We start from the raw sequence: 17,618 nt of genomic DNA on the forward strand, positions 1-17,618 counted from the left end.
ATTGGATTTCTTTTAAAATAGAAAAAAGAAAATATTGTTTTTTTTCCAAATTTCCGCTTTTTTGCTCTTATATCGCAAAAAAAAAAAAACGGAGTCGTGAATAAATACCACCAAAATAAATCTCTATTTGTGCGAACAAAATGATAAAAATTTCATTTGGGTACAGTGTAGCACGACCGCGCAATTGTCACTGAAAGCGCTAGAGCGATGAAAGCTGAAAATTGGGCTGGGAAGGAAGGGGGCGAAAGTGCCCTGTATTGTAGTGGTTAAATACCTACTGCTAGCACTATAAACTGGTCTGTGGATGCTTTGCTGTTCCATTCAGACTAATTTGTTCTGTACAAATGGAGGATCTATAAGTGTAGAGATCAGTACGAACATTTGAAAAAGTATATATACATACATATACACACACATATATATATATATATATATATATATATATATATATATATATATATATATATATATATATATATATATGGGCAGAGATGTAAAATTAGGCAATTTCAGTTGTATGTGAAATCTGGCAAGCTGAATTAGCCAATTGGCCATCTTTAGCAAACTGAATTATCAATTTTTTGTGGGCTGACCCTTTAACCCTTAAACACAATGGGACAAAAGACAAAGTTATCCTATGACTCCAAATATCCTGCCATCTTAAAGATTCAGGCAGAGATGAATGCAACGTTTGCTGCTAAAAGCACAGTGTCACCATAAATGTTTACTATACATGATTCATACCTTGCATCACAACCACTAAAACATAACAGTTGATATCTAGGAATGTGTTTTTAGATGTCATTGTTGAACAAATTCTTCCAAAATTTGGTAGATGTTTGTTTAGGTTTATTATTGCTGTTTTGCCACCGACATACAGTTGGTTAAAGATGTTCTTATCGTTCACTTTAGCATGTGCCATTACAAACTCTGGTTAAGTTTATGATTGACATTGCTACTGGAATGGAGTACCTCAGCAACAAAAACTTCCTACACCGAGACTTGGCCGCCCGTAACTGCATGTAAGTAATGACACTGAGCTTTCTCAGCCCCCTCTGTTCAGATACAGCCTAGTATATTTGTGTAACCAAAATAGGTTGTAATAAAGAAGGCTAAGTTGAACCTCTGTGGACAATCAGGGATTCCCAGCAGCAACTTCCTAAATCTGGGTACCAGACTCATAATAATACAAATAAGTAGAGCTTTTTTTCTCACAGAATAGGTGCAGGAACCCCGTCCTTTGAAATCACCTCTTGGGTCCACCCCCTACCCACCTTTGAGTATGATCCCTTGGTTCCACCCCCTACCTACCTCTTTTAGAGAATACAGAAACAAATATTATTTTGTGGTGTCTCGGAGTCTGCCAATTGAAATTGCAACTGCTTAAGGGTGTCCTGGCTCTAACCCACTTTCCTTTCATAATATAAAAAGGTCTGTCAAGAGAAATAAAACACACACGACAAATAAAAAAGAATGCCCATGGGACTTTTAAAGAGCACAACCCAAAAAATACCAAGTAAAATGTATAAATGATTTATTCAACACACATTTAAAAACAACATGTGATACATAAAAAAAATATATATTAAATGTCATTATATTGGTAAATTTTGCATTCATTGACAGTTCATGACTGTCAGTAGTCTGGAATAGCTGTGCTAGGTCTCGATGCGTTTCACGAGAAGAGTCTTGCTTTTTTGGGAGAAGCACAGATAGATGTAATTGATAAAATTGTATCTATCTGTGCTTCTCCAGAAGAAGCGAGACTCTTCTCGTGAAATGCATCGAGACCTAGCACAACTATTCCAGACTACTGACAGTCATCTTTGTGACAAATCCAGATCTTATGGAAAGGATGATTACATGAATGCAAAATTTACCAATATAATGACATTTAATATATATTTTTTTCTTTCTGTATCACATGTTGTTTTTAAATGTGCGTTGAATAAATCATTTATAAATTTTTCTTGGTATGTTTTGAGGTGTGCTCTTTAAAAGTCCCATGTGTGTATACTAATGGGGACTGAGTAGCACCTCTACACATCCCACACCAGCTATTTTCTCTTTATAAGAGAAATAAAACCTCTTTTAATAAATGTATCCACCTTGCACCCACTATGCCTCACAACTCACCACATACAGAAGGATGTCGGCTATCTTTGGCCCTGAAGGTTCTCATTAGACTGGAGGAGGCTAGAGACTTTGCTACACTTAGCTAAAAGTTTTTGTTGGCTTCTCTTGATTTCTAGGTTGAGAAATGATATGACTGTCTGTGTCGCTGACTTTGGGCTGTCTAAAAAAATATACAGTGGTGATTATTACCGTCAGGGACGTATTGCTAAGATGCCGGTGAAGTGGATTGCTGTGGAAAGCCTTGCTGATCGCATCTACACAATCAAAAGTGACGTGGTAAGATAATTTATTTTTTCTAATGACAGTAGCAAATGCTCAATTCTATGCCTGATCATTATTCCCAGCTTCTGTTTGCACACAACTGTCAATGCTGATTTTATCTGTACGGAATTTTTGTTTATGCTGTACTACATTACATATTTCAATGCCAATAATGACTGTAAACATAGAATTTAATATATAGGATATACAGTAAAATAAATAAACAAAAAGTGCAGCGCTGGGTAATAAACGCATAATGCAAGTGATTATGAATAAAAACCGTGAGGAGTATTCTAAATAATTAAGTGATAAAAAAAAAAACATCATAATAGTCCATATGTGTTAATATGATCAATCCATGAGCAACAAACACATGTATCAAATGCAAAACCAGTTGATGGGTGAAAAAATCCAACAAAGAAGTGTTCACAAATGAAATCCAAATAATAATTTTCCACCACTAGTGCAGCCCAGTCACCTAGGAATAAGCAGTGGAGGCTTACCAAAAAGCCAGCGACCACCCTTGTTCGGGGGGGGTCACATAAGGCTTAGTAGAACAGCAGGCTTGCTGTTGAAGTACCACAGACTGTCCTCACAGGTAACCAGCCAACGTTTGTGGAAAGTGGTTTCAAAGGCGCTTCTGTCAGGAGACGATCACTGTTCATCAATGGACGTTTCCTTCCACCAGTGGGATGTGGTCATCCAATGGATTTCCGCAAAAAGTTATGAGGAGAAAAAAAGACTCCAATAGTGGAGAGATACCTTTGACTAATTTATTCAAAAAAGGTACCAACAGGTTCACAATGCATAAAAATGTTCCCTGCAAGGATAAAAAGATAAAAGGGCTCTGCTAATCTCCAAAAAAGCGATTTGCGCACTCGCACTGCGTGTATGCGTAAAGTCCCTACGGCCGTTTCGTCACAACTAACATCATCAGGGGTCCCAGTGCTTTGAATTCAGTGCACTAGCATTGTCCCTTCATCACAAGAAGCTGGATGAGGTGGACTGGCAGGTTTAGTGGGTATTTGTGAGACTTTGGGGGACAAAGAGAAATAAGTAAGTGTAAATGATGCACCACATACTTTTTCTTTCAATGGGAAGCCATAGTTCTACTTTAAAGTGATTGTAAGTGGTTGTAAACCTCAGAGACATGTAATATTAGCAAAGCATATCCCTGTGTAGTATTTACTTGTCTCAATCCAGAGCACTAACGGGGAGATTTACTAAAACTGGAGTATGTGCAGATCCAGAGTCTAATCTTGGGAGGGGCACTGGCAAAATTTTTGTTGGCAATTTTTAGGGGCAATGGCTGGTGTTGGCACTTTAATCATCACGGCACCATGTTTAATATGGTGTCAGAATGATTAAAGAGCATTATTTCTATTATTACATTGTAATATAAAATGGAATGGTTCAATTCACCATAATGCAGAATCAGTGAGAGCCCTGAGCGTGTCACTTGCTACGTTGCTTGTTATCAGATGCAGCTTGTCACTTTCCACAGTTGCCTGTCGCCAGATGGAGATTGTCACTTGCCAGTGGCCAGTGACAGTGTCCCTGTTGTCCTAGAGTGAGGGCGGGCAGTGAGAGATGATGTCATCTTTCTCCTGCCTGTGCCTGCACAGTATAGGCAGTCTTCTTTGAGATGCAGAAATGCAGTGATGCAGGGGGGCAGTGAGAGAGAGTGGTGTCTCCAGATTTCATATTTTGGAGGGCACATGGGGGGACAGGGACAAAAGTAGGGGGGCCAACTATAAAATGCAATCATATATACACACACATATAAATACACAGTGTCTTGAAAAAGTATTGGTGGATGCAGCCAGGTGGAGGGGAGGACAGGGTGGATGCAGCCAGGTGGAGGGGAGGGAGCAGCCAGGTGGAGGGGAGGACAGGGTGGATGTAGCCAGGTGGAAGGAAGGGTGCAGCCAGGTGGAGGGAGGACAGGGTGGGAGCAGCCAGGTGGAGAGGAGGACAGGGTGGGGGCAGCCAGGCAGAGACGTGGACAGGGTGGGAGCAGCCAGGTGGAGAGGAGGACAGGGTGGATGCAGCCAGGTGGAGGGAAGGACAGGGTGGATGCAGCCAGGTGGAAGGAAGGACAGAGTGGATGCAGCCAGGTGGAGGGGAGGGAGCAGCCAGGTGGAGGGGAGGACAGGGTGGGAGCAGCCAGGAGGAGGCGTGGACAAGGTGGATGCAGCCAGGTGGAGGGAAGGACAGTGTGGATGCAGCCAGGTGGAAGGAAGGGAGCAGCCAGGTGGAGGGAGGACAGGGTGGGAGCAGCCAGGTGGAAGGAAGGGAGCAGCCAGGTGGAGAGAAGGACAGGGTGGGAGCAGCCAGGTGGAGGGGAGGACAGGGTGGGAGCAGCCAGGTGGAGGGGAGGACAGGGTGGGAGCAGCCAGGTGGAGGGAGGACAGAGTGGGAGTAGCCAGGTGGAGGGGAGGGATCTCCAGATGACTGACACCCTCAACTCTGCTGTGTGAAAGGTGGGGGGGGGGGGTGTCTCTTCCCTCCAATTAGCACTCAGAACTCCCCTCACTGAGTGTAACTTCAGCCCTTCACCCCCTGCTTTTTAGAGCTGAGAGATCCTGTGTAAATTCTGCACTTTGCATGGACATAGGGGAAAGATGGCTGAAGATAGACAGGTACAACCTATGTCGGGGGATTTGCTTCATCTCTGTATATCACCTGAGGCCAGCCACTTCACTGGGTATATGTGAAGGTTTACAACCACTTTAAGTCATAGGTGGAGCCTAATGGGCTGAGACACCCCCTGGCTTGTTGCATATCTTGGATAGTTCCTCACTGTTCCTGAGTATTCCTGCTCAGCTTTGCATATTCTAGCAGCTCATGTTGCATTGCCCTTACTATAGAATTAAAATCAAATAGGCAAGAGTGGGAGACCCTCCTAATGACCACATAGCCATATGCAGGTATTTTGATGCACGTCTTACCAATAGGGTGCTTGAGAGATGTAACAAACTGTCAGTTGATTTCTCCAACATCTACCAACACTGAAAAATAATGCTTTAATTTTCTTTATTTCCTGTTCATGGTAAAATTTCTAGTAATCTCCATATGGATAATTTCTTCATATGTACAGCCCCCCCATACATTTCTTGTTTATGCAGTGCAACCTAGGTAAAGCTTAAAGGGGCTGGAAACTGTCGTGTTTTTTCACCTTAATGCATCCTATGCATTAAGGTGAAAAAACACCTGTCAGCCCCCCTATTTTACTTACTTGAACCCTTGAACTTTACCCGACGGGGACGCGCTGTCTCTCTGCCTGGAGTTCTCGGCTCTTGACTGGATAGATTGATAGCAGCCCAGCCATTGGCTCCCACTGCTGTCAATCAAATCCAATGATGCGAGCACCGGGGGGCGGGGCCAAGTCCTGCATTTACCCTCTTTGTTGGACTCGGGAGCGCGCCCGCAAAGTAACCGCCAAATGGGGAAGCGGTTATCAGTTATGGGGAGGAGCCGCGAGAGCTGCTGGGGGACCCCAGAAGAGCAGGTTTGGGGCCACTCTGTGCAAAATGAGCTGCACAGTGGAGGTAAGTATGATATGTTTGTTATTTTTTTTTATTTACCTTTACAATCACTTTAACATTTTTTTTTTAATTTAAATACTCTTTATTGAAAAAGATTTTTCTTTTACATGCGACATAATTATAAGAAATTATCATATAAAACAGCAAGAAATACAAATTCTTCCATCATAAAATTTACCAAAAAACACAGGCGTAATCATATAACCCATGCTAATTATCCCTAACCCGCCTACTAGACTTCCCCCCTCCCCAAAGCCCCATTCTTCGAACACGTGCTACCGCCTCCGGCCAGTCCAATTCAGGCTGGCCGGCTAGGAAGATGGCAAATCCCTTCAGGGACAGGAACGGAGGACATCATCGGATTCTCAAACCACACCAAGCCCAGACCGAGTAGATACTCGCTAAGTCTTATCATCCACTATCTCATCCAGGGGGTAGCCCATATCTCTCAACCATGGATTCCATAACGCCCCAAATTTTTTTATATTATTTTGTCTAATAAACATTGCTCGTTCACACCAAATTATGGAATTTATGGCGTTTACCCATGCTTGTAGTACTGGGGGACTCTTTGCCTGCAAATTCAACGCAATTAGACGTCTGGCCTGGTATAAGCACCTCAGTATAGATGTCTTTGTTACAGCGGGTATTCTACTCCCTTCCATAATCCCTAATAGACAAGTCTTAGCTTCTGGTTTCAAGGTGGTGTTGAACTTTAACATTTTTACATTCTACTGCAAGTACAATGTAGTCCATGATTCTTTTCTAAGAGGGACAAACCTGACATGCAGCTGTCTTTATTCATCTGTCACGTAATTTCAAATGGATGAATAAAAATAATGAATAATAGGTTTACATTCTAGTATACCCTGTACAGTTTCATTAATACAGTTTTATTAGTAAAATACTTACATCATTTAAATACATCATTATTTTAAGCTTAAAGCTGGTTTATTATAATTCTGAGTACAATATGATTATTTCATAATTATTAAGCTCTACGTTCATTTCTTGCTGTGTGTCTGATTGTTATTCCCTAATTTCTAAATATATCCAAAATTAAATAATGAAAATGTAATTTCCAGCTCATTACAGACTTCAGCAGGACACATGATAATACAATGTGGAGATTGCCATCGTTTGGTGGTTGGCCTTAGTACGCAGTATCATGAAGTGGTTTTTTTTCAAATCTTAAAGCTGAACATCAGACAGATTATAACACACCAATGAATGCAGCTATGTACCCCTTAAGAGAAATATAAATGTCTTGTAAAATGCAGCTAGTAGAAATACCTGAAATGGGGGTATCAGCTTCTTGTCATATTCTGCACAACAGTAGATTTAATGTGGGGCAGCACTAGGAGCCAATAAGGTGTGCTGCATGCACATGTGCTGACAAGGAGGAGGGAGCAGGGGGTAAACTGCTGCTGCTCCCTCGCTGTCCAATAATAGGTTAGAGGTTGACCTAGCTTTATTGCTTGATTAAGGCTTTCTCAGCTAAGCACACCCTCCTGCCTGCATTCCTGAGCTAAGGACAGATGGATTCATGTAAATGCTACATGAATCATTTGCCCTTACTTAAGATGGCTGCGGCTAGAAATGCTGCTGGGTTGGGGAGTGTTTTTCGAAGTGATTTCTCAAAAAAATAAAGTATGGAGACTTGGATGGATTGGCGAGTTTGCTTTGAATATTACAAATTAAATAAATAGGGCTCACAGTTTGTGGTGGTTAGATACAGATGAGTTCTGCGTCAAGAACAAATGTACATTGTGAATACATCATCTCTTATACACAGTGAGGGATAAAGGTATTTGATCCCCTGCTGATTTTGTACATTTGTCCGCTGACAAAGAAATGATCAGTCTATAATTTTAATGGTAGGTTTATTTTAACAGCAAAAGAGAGAAAAAAAACAAAAAAATCCATAAAGACGCATTTCAAAAAAGTTATAAATTAATTAGCATTTTAATGAGTGAAATAAGTATTTGACCCCTTTGCAAAACATGACTTAGTACTTGGTGGCAAAACACTTGTTGGCAATCACAGAGGTCAGACATTTCTTGTAGTTGGTCACCAGGTTTGCACACACTTTAGGAGGGATTTTGTCCCACTCCTCTTTGCAGATCTGCTCCAAGTCATTAGTGTTTCGAGGTTGATGTTTGGTAACTTGAACTATCAGTTCCCTCCACATATTTTCTTTGGGATTAAGGTCTGGAGACTGGCTAGGCCACTCCAGGTCCTTAATGTGCTTCTTTTTGAGCCACTCCTTTGTTGCCTTGGCAGTGTGTTTTGGGTCATTGTCATGCTGGAATACCCATCCACGACCCATTTTAAATGCCCTGGCTGAGGGAAAGAGGTTCAATGGAGAAGAGGGATGGCCTCTGGAAGTCGCACATGTAAGTTGTCCTAGAGAGGCGATTGGAGTGGCAACCTCAGCCTGGACTCCAACCAGGCCACGCCCCAACGTTTTTCACTCTGCCCCCCAGAGCTTAGCCTGAGGGGCACACATACACTTTCCAGGTCACAGTGAGGGAATGAGGTTCTCACCCAAGATTTGAAGGTTCATGGCCCCGTCCATTATGCCTTTGATGCGGTGAAGTTGTCCTGTCCCTTTAGCAGAAAAACACCCCCAAAGCATAATGTTTCCACCTCCATGTTTAACAATGGGGATGGTGTTCTTGGGGTCATTCCTCCTACTCCAAACATGGCGAGTTGGGTTGACGCCAAAGAGCGATATTTTGGTCTCATCTGACCACAACAGTTTCACCCAGTTCTCCTCTGAATCATTCAGATGTTCATTGGCAAACTTCAGACGAGCCTGTACATGTACTTCCTTGAGCAGGGGGACCTTGCGGGCGCTGTAGGGTTTCAGTCCTTCATGGCGTAGTGTGTTACCAATTGTTTTTTTGTGACTATGGTCCCAGCTGCCTTGAGATCATTCACAAGATTCTGTTGTGTAGTTCTGGGCTGATTCCTCACCGTTCTCATGATCATTGAAACTCCACAAGCTGAGATCTTGCGTGGAGACCCAGGGAGATTGACATTTATTTAGTGTTTCTTCCGTTTGCAAATAATTGCGTCAACTGTTGTCACCCTTTCAACAAGCTGCTTGGCGATGGTCTTGTAGCCCATTCCAGCCTGCTGTAGGTCTACAATCTTGTCCCTGACATCCTTGGACAGCTCTTTGGTCTTGGTCATGGTGGAGAGATTGGAATCTGATTGATTGCTTGTGTGGACAGGTGCCTTTTATACAGGTAACAAGCTGAGTGTTATGAATCTGCAGTAATACCATCATGCCCTGTCTTTCTGCATACTTCTGGTCTGTGTATCAGCCTTAGGGCCTGCACTCTCACACCTGCATGGTTAAGTAATCTTCCCTCAGCGTGACTCCACCCTAGCCTCTACAGGACACACTACTTAACACAGTGCTGTCCAAGCCTGCCTTGCCCAAACAATATTGTGTGTTTGGCTTTCTGTGTGCTTCTTTCTGTGTGCTCTATGTCTGTTTCTGTTTACTGATCTTGGCTTGTTCTGTGACTATCCCTGCCTGCTTGTTACCCTGAAATTTGGAGTGTTTTATTGTCTATCCTGGTCTGCTAGTTTCCCCAACCTTTGGCTTATCTCCTGACTGTCCCTTGTTAACCTGGACTGCTGCTTCCTCTCTATCCTCCAGTAGCCTAGCGTGAGCTGAGAGATCCTGGAGCTGTGACCTGAAGCCAGTTGAAGCGCAGTCCATTCTCACCACTAGAGGCTCTGGTGAACACCTGATGGCAGTTAGACTCTGCGCCCAGCAGAATCTTATGCTTTAGCTCCCAGTGGGATCTGTGTTGGTGCTCCAATGGAACTGCTTTCCTGAACCACCAAGAGTTCTATCTGCAGAAGTCAGCCATAGGGTTCACTACCTTAGTGGTGCACCCCTGACCTCAACATGGTGCATCTGTCACCTGGCTTAAGGTGACCTGACACTGAGATTAGGAGCACTCCCTTTAAGAGAGTGCTCCTAATCTCAGCTCGTTACCTGTATAGGAGACACCTGGGAGACGAAAACCTTGCTGATTGACAGGCGATCAAATACTTATTTCCCTCATTAAAATGCAAATCGATTTATAACTTTTTTTTAAATGTGTTTTCTAGATATTTTTGTTGTTTTTCTGTCTCTCATTGTTAAAAAAAAACCTATCATTAAAATTATAGCCTAACCATTTCTTTGTCAGCGGGCAAACATACAAAATCAGCAGGGGATCAAATACTTTTTTCCCTCAGTGTATATTTGATTTTATTACCTATGTTTTTTTTCATGTTTAACTTTACATGCACTTCTATGTGTTTGTTACCTCTAACAGCTTTTGAAAATAAAGAGATTATCCAATTTTCATTTACTGCATGTGAAGTCTGTCAGGGTCCCTTTGCTACCATGAAACTATATTTTTTAGCTTATTACTTATAAAGTTATAGAACTATTTCTAATGATAACAATACCTCTTTTTGGTTAATATGGTTTTATTAATAAGCTTATACCTGCTTTGAGGTTTTTTTCTTATATATTTTTACTTATAAAGGCATTCTAATGAATGTAGTTTTTCCACCTGTTAGCTTTGAAGCAGAACTATTTATGTGTTCCATACAAAAGAAAAACTTCTCAACTCGCAAAGCTTTTTTAGATGTCCTTTAGGCAATCATATATAACCCTTATGGATGCTAGAGCATCTAAAGCTGTATTGGGATTTTTTTCCAGTCCAGAAACGCCAAATGGTTTATAAGTTTATGTATTATTTTCACACTGTGCAATTTAAGAGAAATGCAGTTGCTTGTCATACTGTATGGATGTTGTACTCTTACATAATCTCCTGGAACATTCTACTTTGTTACTTCCAAACCCTTTGCAATGTTAATTGTTGTTTCTGTGATCAACATGAGTGGGGTAGTGGGGACTGACCTTTACAGTGAAAGGACTTATTCATGACTTCTGGAAATATCATCTTCAATCTTTTGTGTTTTATCTCCAGTGGGCGTTCGGAATCACAATGTGGGAAATTGCAACCAGAGGCATGACTCCATATCCCGGGGTCCAAAACCATGAAATATATGACTATTTACTCCAGGGCCATAGGTTAAAGCAGCCAGCAGACTGCCTGGATGAGCTGTAAGTACTGAATTCTGCAGAACGAAAAGGATATAATTACAGCACACTTTTGTTTCAATGCATATAATGTTCAGTTTGTTTCAAGAGGAAAAGCTTTACCAGTATAAAAGACTGACTTTTCAGAAAAATATCCTACTATCCCTTTAAATCATAACAGCTTCATTGCTAATTAGGTCACACGCCATGAATTACAGCCCTGTACAACGGCACTAACCTGCAGATACCAAGGAGGATCAAGTTCCAGACTTTGAAAACAAGCCATCACTGGGGTCTTCTTTTTATTCTATTTTCTAAATCTTCAAGCATTTAAAATGCAAATGGTCAAAATGCAGCTATTATGATGGAATATATGGGGGGGGGGGGGGGGTGGCTTGAGCTTTCCAGGATTCTTGTCTCTTAGCTTGAAAAGCATTCTGAGTAATTCAAATAATCCCTAATATGTTCCATCGAAAACTATTTTATTTGTGCTTTTGTTACGACATGGATTTTATTTGCTTGAAAATTTAAATAAATCATATTATTATTTAAAAAATAATAAGTTAAATAATACTAATAATTAATCTCATTATAAATAATAATAGTGCTGGCACATATGTTGAAAGTCTGTCATTGTTAATTATAATCATTTAAGATTTTTTTTTTAAATAAATACAGTAAGTCTGAGTCTGAAAAATAGACCCAATAGTCAAAGTACCAGATTCTAATAGAAACACCAATACTTATCTGATAAGTATTGGTACTGATACCCATGTTTCCATAATTTACACAACCCAGCATTGGTCAGGTGGCCCAGATATTTCACTTTACATACAGTATACTGTAACCTAATTTTTAAGATCTAACTGGTCCGAAAACAGGCCAGGTTTATTGGATGGGGCCGGATAGATAGGATGGCAATAAAAGTAATTGTACAATGTCCACATAAAGCAACAATTCTGTCTTATTTGATTAATATACTTAGATGATTCCTCCATGATAAGCCAGTGGTGAGATTATCGGAAGCATATAAACCATGCTTTACCCTTCCCTCCTCCATATACAAAACATTCATGAGATCTGAGCATTCATGTTTTTGGTGCTTTTACGACTCACAACTCAAGCAAAACTAGAAATTGCTGTTAGTGATGCACAAATAGATGATCTACTATGTCTCACAGATAGTGGACTTAAAAGGTTTACTGGTTTTATGACAAGATGAACAATTCAAAGAAAAATAACTGTGATATTCTATTTTCTTAACCAGGTATGAACTGATGTACATTTGCTGGAGACCAGACCCAGCTAACAGACCTACATTCACAGAATTAAAGTATGATTTACAGAAATTTCTTGAGGGATTGCCCCCTGGAGCAGAGAAGGAAGATGCCATTTATATTAACACCAGCTTTCCCGAAGACAGCACCATCCTGACCCAAGACCCAGAGATCAGTGATATGCAAATTGATGTGGATTCCCAGTATGTACATATTACTCCTGGATCTGACGCTACCGTTGTGATTGTGGAGGTCCATGGCAGTCATATGGATGAACAGCGATATATTTTGGAAGGACCATCTGATGAGCAGGGCGGGGAGCCAGAACAAGCCAGAGCTCCACTATTACAGGACAGTTTGTCACGAAACAAAGCTCCATGGTGTGAGAGCGATACCCTTCTGGATGGTAACTCATTGACTGAGGAACTTCTCTATGCAGATGATTCTGCAGAAGACTCTGAAATTGCAGTATAGAACATTCATCTAATACTGAACATTTGGTCCTCCCTTAAGAAAGACTTAATCACAGCTGCTCTTATTTCCTGAATAAGGATACTTAATTCATAGTTTCCACTTTTTACCTGTGGAGAAATGTTCTGGCATTAAACCATTGTAAATACCACTCATTGTTCTGTACAGAGAAAAATATGTGACATTTGTATTTAAAATTTATATATATATATATATATATATATATGTATATGTGTGTGTGTAGAGTAAAACATAGATTCTTACACAACAGAAAAAAGGAGATGTAAATACTCATTGTGTATATATGATTATAAGGGCTACAGGGAGTATTTGTAATGAATTAGGTTTGTGCCTTTGAAAAACCCAAACAGTATAATGCTCTGTATAAAAAGTGTAGGCAATGTGAAATAGGCTGGGGCTAAGACAAAAGGGTAGATTTACTAAAACTGGAGCAATCAGAATCTGGTGCAGCGGTGCATGGTAACCAATCAGCTTCTAAACTCAGCTTGTTCAATTAAGCTTTGGCAATAAAACCTAGAAGCTGGTTGGTTGGTTCTGGTTGCACTCTCCAGCTTTAGTAAATAAACCCCAATGCAAGGTAGTTGCAGTATATTATTAGCCATCCATCACCAAAGATTGTCATGAACTCAGTCTTGGTTTTATTGGATAAAAAATGTGCAAGTGAATTGTTAGCATTATAAATGCAATCAACCTCATGGCATTAAGTACAGATAATACACATTCAGGAACACAGGCATTTGTACCCATTACAGTTAAAGCTTTACTTGCGTTGCGTTAGAGATGCTGGAAATCCTGTTTGTTTGAGATCAAACTCAATATAGAAACATGGAAACCCTCCTGTAGCCCCTATGTTTTTTTTTTCAGAGCACAAAACTTAAAGTAGAACTAAAACCATAAAGTGTAATTAAACCCAGACTTTGAAAAACAATCATTACATGCTATATAACAGAGTGCTCATATTCACAAAGCCACAAAAGCATTTGTTTTGTGTAGCGTGAAATATACTTTGTTAATTCTGCCTTCAGCTGTCCCTCCCATCTTCTCTGTGTCCCCACTGCAGGCTGAGATTGTGTAGACCAGCTAGTGTCCTCTATTGAGCATGTTCAATTTCAGTTCCCTTCAATGCTCTTCATTTCCTCCTTTTTCTTATCTGTGCAGCCCACATGACTATAGAGTCACACATGTGGGTGTATACACAGTGGTAAATGACACTCCCTCCTTTCTCCTCCATGTCCTCCTATTGCTAAACAATAAATAGTATGCTGATTGATTACATTCACTAAGAAACTGACAAAAAAAGTTTAGTTTTAAAATAAATCAGTATTAAATATATCAAATGTAATTGCTAATACTTGTAAAGTAAAAAAGAGCCTTAGATGCAGATGCCATCTGAACAAAATGAAAGCTAGTGCCACTCACTTTTGACTATGCCTACACCATATTAATGCACAAAAATACACAGTTGGTGTTCAATAAAGATTTATAATGAGCTATAAAAGTTTTTTTGATATTCATAATTTACTTTGAATTGCTTTTCTGAAACTGTTTTATTTTTAGTCATGTGACAGGCACAGCACCAATCAGGGATGTGCAGACATACACTCATATTATAGAGAGCATGCACCAGCAGAGCAATAGAAGCCCCTCCCAAGGATCTTTCCCTACAGATGCCAAAGAACAGGGAAGGATCATGTGACCACAAAATAGTACTGCAGGAATAAGGTACTTATTCCTGAGGATTTGAAATAAAATAATACAGTGACATGATATACCGTATTTATTGGTGTATAACACTCACCCCAATTTAAGAGGGAAGTTTCAGGAAAAAACTTTTTTGTGTGCCCATCTGCAGCCTGTTGTGTGGCCATCTGCCAAGTGGAGAGAAGAGGACGGCTCGGTGATTTCTGATAAAAATCGCCCCCCCCCCCTTCCCCTCCGAGGTATGCTGTCAGCGTATAACACGCACCCGTGATTTTCCCCCTATTTTAAGAGGGAAAAAAGTGCGTGTTATACGCCGATAAATGCGGTTTATTATATTTGTGAATGAATTATGGCAATTAACACTTCTCTGTTTATCATCACTTTAAGGTTGGGTTTACATACATGCGAATTGGATAATTTTTTAACCGCATCCAATTCACATAACATGTGAATGTGATCGCCTTCCAGTGGAGACGGTTCTCACATGTCCAGGTGGCAGCGGTTTGAAAAGGGGTCCTCTGTGTGTTTGGATCTGGTTCATGTAAAAATTCGCACCTGAATCACACCTCAAACGGTGAACAGAAACGCACCAGACTCCGGACTGCAAACCGCAGCCAGACATGTGTGAACCCAGCCTAAGCGTTTCCAAAAACAGTTTTGTTCAAGGCACATTGTGAATAATACCTGTGACAGTTGTTTGTGCTTGTAAGTGAAGCACCATTACAACTGCAGTGCAAACTAAGGCTGAAATGGCAGCTTCTTTGGCTATAGAGGAGAGGAGGACTTAGTTTTGGCAGCTTATATTTCTGGTATTGCAGAAGGAGTTTCAAGCTGAACTTCAGAAAAACACCTAAATACTCAACTGATATATATATATATATATATATATATATATATATATATATATATATATATATATACCTGTATATGTATATATATATATATATATATATATATATATAAAAGCAGTTTTACTTGCCAACAAATTTGTATATGTGCCCATTTATCTGCACAGCCCTGCCACCCAATATAATCAGGAGGATCACACCACTTTCTCTGCTCAGTTTGCTTATTCCTTGCAGAAGCCTTTTCTTTATCAGCAAACCTAATTGGCTCACAGTGCTGCCTCTCTCTCTCATACTGTAAGTGCTGCTGTATAGAGGATTCCAATACTATGTAATATGTTGTACTATATATACTGTATGTGTAATGACTGTTCAACATCCACCTGGAGTCCTGCTTTAAACTAAATGTATTTTCTATGAGAATCTTTGTATCTCACTGGCTATGTTTCAGTCTGATAGTAGGGGCGCTGCTGCTGTTTACCACTCAGCTACAGGAGTTTGTGAGACCTCTATGATACTGCAAGCAAAGGATACAAAGAGGAGAAATATTTAAAGGGTAACTCCCCTCTGGGTGATCTATGTACATTGAAAGGATTATAACAACCTTTGTTGCAGATTCCTGCCTTTTGTTATTCTGAAGAAATTCCTGTGTGTTTGTATGTGACTCTGTACCGAGTGGGTCTAATGGGAGTGGTTTCATAATTATCAGTCAGCTGTGGCAGCTGCAGAGCATTAAAAAAGGGAAGCTGCTGGGTCTGCATCCCTTTAGACATGTCCCATATCCAAGTATATCACCAAAAATGAAATTTTTGTTGCAGGAGATGCCTGAGATCTGACTTGTATCTTAGTCAGACTTCTGGGAAAAAGCTGTAAATGTGATAACTAATGTATACTTTATATCCTTAAGGTGGCTTCAAAGAGGGAGGAAATATGACGAAAGTTTGGGGTTGAAGCTTTGAATATAAAGATGGAATTAAATTACTGTTATAATATGTCTAGATTTGTGCACCGTATCCTAGATATTAAAATGCGTCCAGCCTTTTAAGAGGATAAAATATAATATTACATTTTTTTCATTCCATTAAAACACATTTCTCTATGAACACACTGAAAATGTAAGAATATCAAACCCTACAAGTGTAAATGAATCACATTTCTCTAAAATGGTTACACAGTCAGTCACATAACTGTCCAAAAACATGTTCACCATGAGCCAGTAATTCAGATGTATATTTTTGTAATGGATACAAATGTAGCAGGAAGGCACACTGTTTTTCCTTCAGAACTTTGATTTAAATAAAGAAACTATTTGGTAACTCTATTTGTATTTTTAATATTAGCTAAAAATGTCAATTGTCTAAAAAAGAAAATAATTAGATAAAAGCCTGTTTGTCATTGGGGGCAGGGCTGGTGCAAGGATTTTTGACACCCTAGGCAAAACCTCATTCTGCCACCCCCATTGGCCCCACCCCTTTTGTCCTGCCCATGTATACACCACCTTTTTATTGAAACGCTCATCAAATGCAGCCTCATCTGCCCCCATCAATGCAGCCTACCAGCGCCCATCAATGCAGCCTAATAGTGCCCATCAATGAATGTTTGCTTGCTTCCATTAATTTGGCAGTCGGGACACAGGCCTCCACCACCGCTGCGCCGCTGACACTATGTGTGAATGGAGCAGCGGCTGCCTGCTGATACTGAGACTTAGTTGCTTGCTGCAGAGAGAAGAGAGTAGGAACACCAGTGCGCCCTAGGAGGCTGCCTAGTTTACCTAGTGTTAGCACCGGCCCTGATTGGGGGTTTTCCAATTGTTATTGGGGATCACTGTGATTTTCTTTGGACATTTTGATTGAACTGGGTAGACATAATTCTATTTATTTACCCTGTGACCTTTTATCAGGTGGTATGACTGGGGTCTGTCATAATATTCCACCTGTACGATTTTTTTTTTTTAATCCACGGTGGTGCAAAAACCTAAAGTGGAAAAACCATTAAGTGCACAAAAAATGTGCATGTAAAACACACTTAAGGGTGTGTTTGTCCACTCCCTGAAGGGGCAGGACCTCTCCCTGATCCCCTGGGGCGCAAGGCTCCTGACCGGTAGGACATGGGGTGCTAATGGTCTTCTACTGTAGTTCAGCCAGTCCAGTTTACTAAAAGAATGGAGAACTTTCACTTTCACTTATGGTAAAAATCCACTTTAAAAAGAATATACAATCACGCTCACATATGACTGGAT

The 17,618-nt window shown here is 40.4% G+C and overlaps 1 protein-coding gene across 5 annotated transcripts in view; it reads left to right on the forward strand.

Moving 5' to 3' along the window:
• MERTK (MER proto-oncogene, tyrosine kinase) overlaps positions 1-16,695 on the forward strand; it is a 171,038-nt gene extending 154,343 nt beyond the window's left edge. For all 5 annotated transcript variants that reach the window (XM_077486112.1, XM_077486113.1, XM_077486115.1 and 2 more), the window contains 4 exons: positions 913-1,022; positions 2,253-2,412; positions 10,952-11,088; positions 12,332-16,695. In XM_077486112.1, the coding sequence (XP_077342238.1) occupies positions 913-1,022; positions 2,253-2,412; positions 10,952-11,088; positions 12,332-12,815 (891 nt within the window). In that variant the 3' untranslated portion in view covers positions 12,816-16,695. The remainder of the gene's footprint in view (positions 1-912; positions 1,023-2,252; positions 2,413-10,951; positions 11,089-12,331) is intronic.
• Positions 16,696-17,618: the final 923 nt, after the last annotated feature.

The sequence above is a fragment of the Lithobates pipiens genome, unplaced genomic scaffold (genome assembly GCF_037356315.1).
Source record: "Lithobates pipiens isolate NorthernLeopardFrog02 unplaced genomic scaffold, aLitPip1_a1.2 Scaffold_18, whole genome shotgun sequence".
In the NCBI taxonomy this organism is placed as follows: Eukaryota; Metazoa; Chordata; class Amphibia; order Anura; family Ranidae; genus Lithobates; species Lithobates pipiens.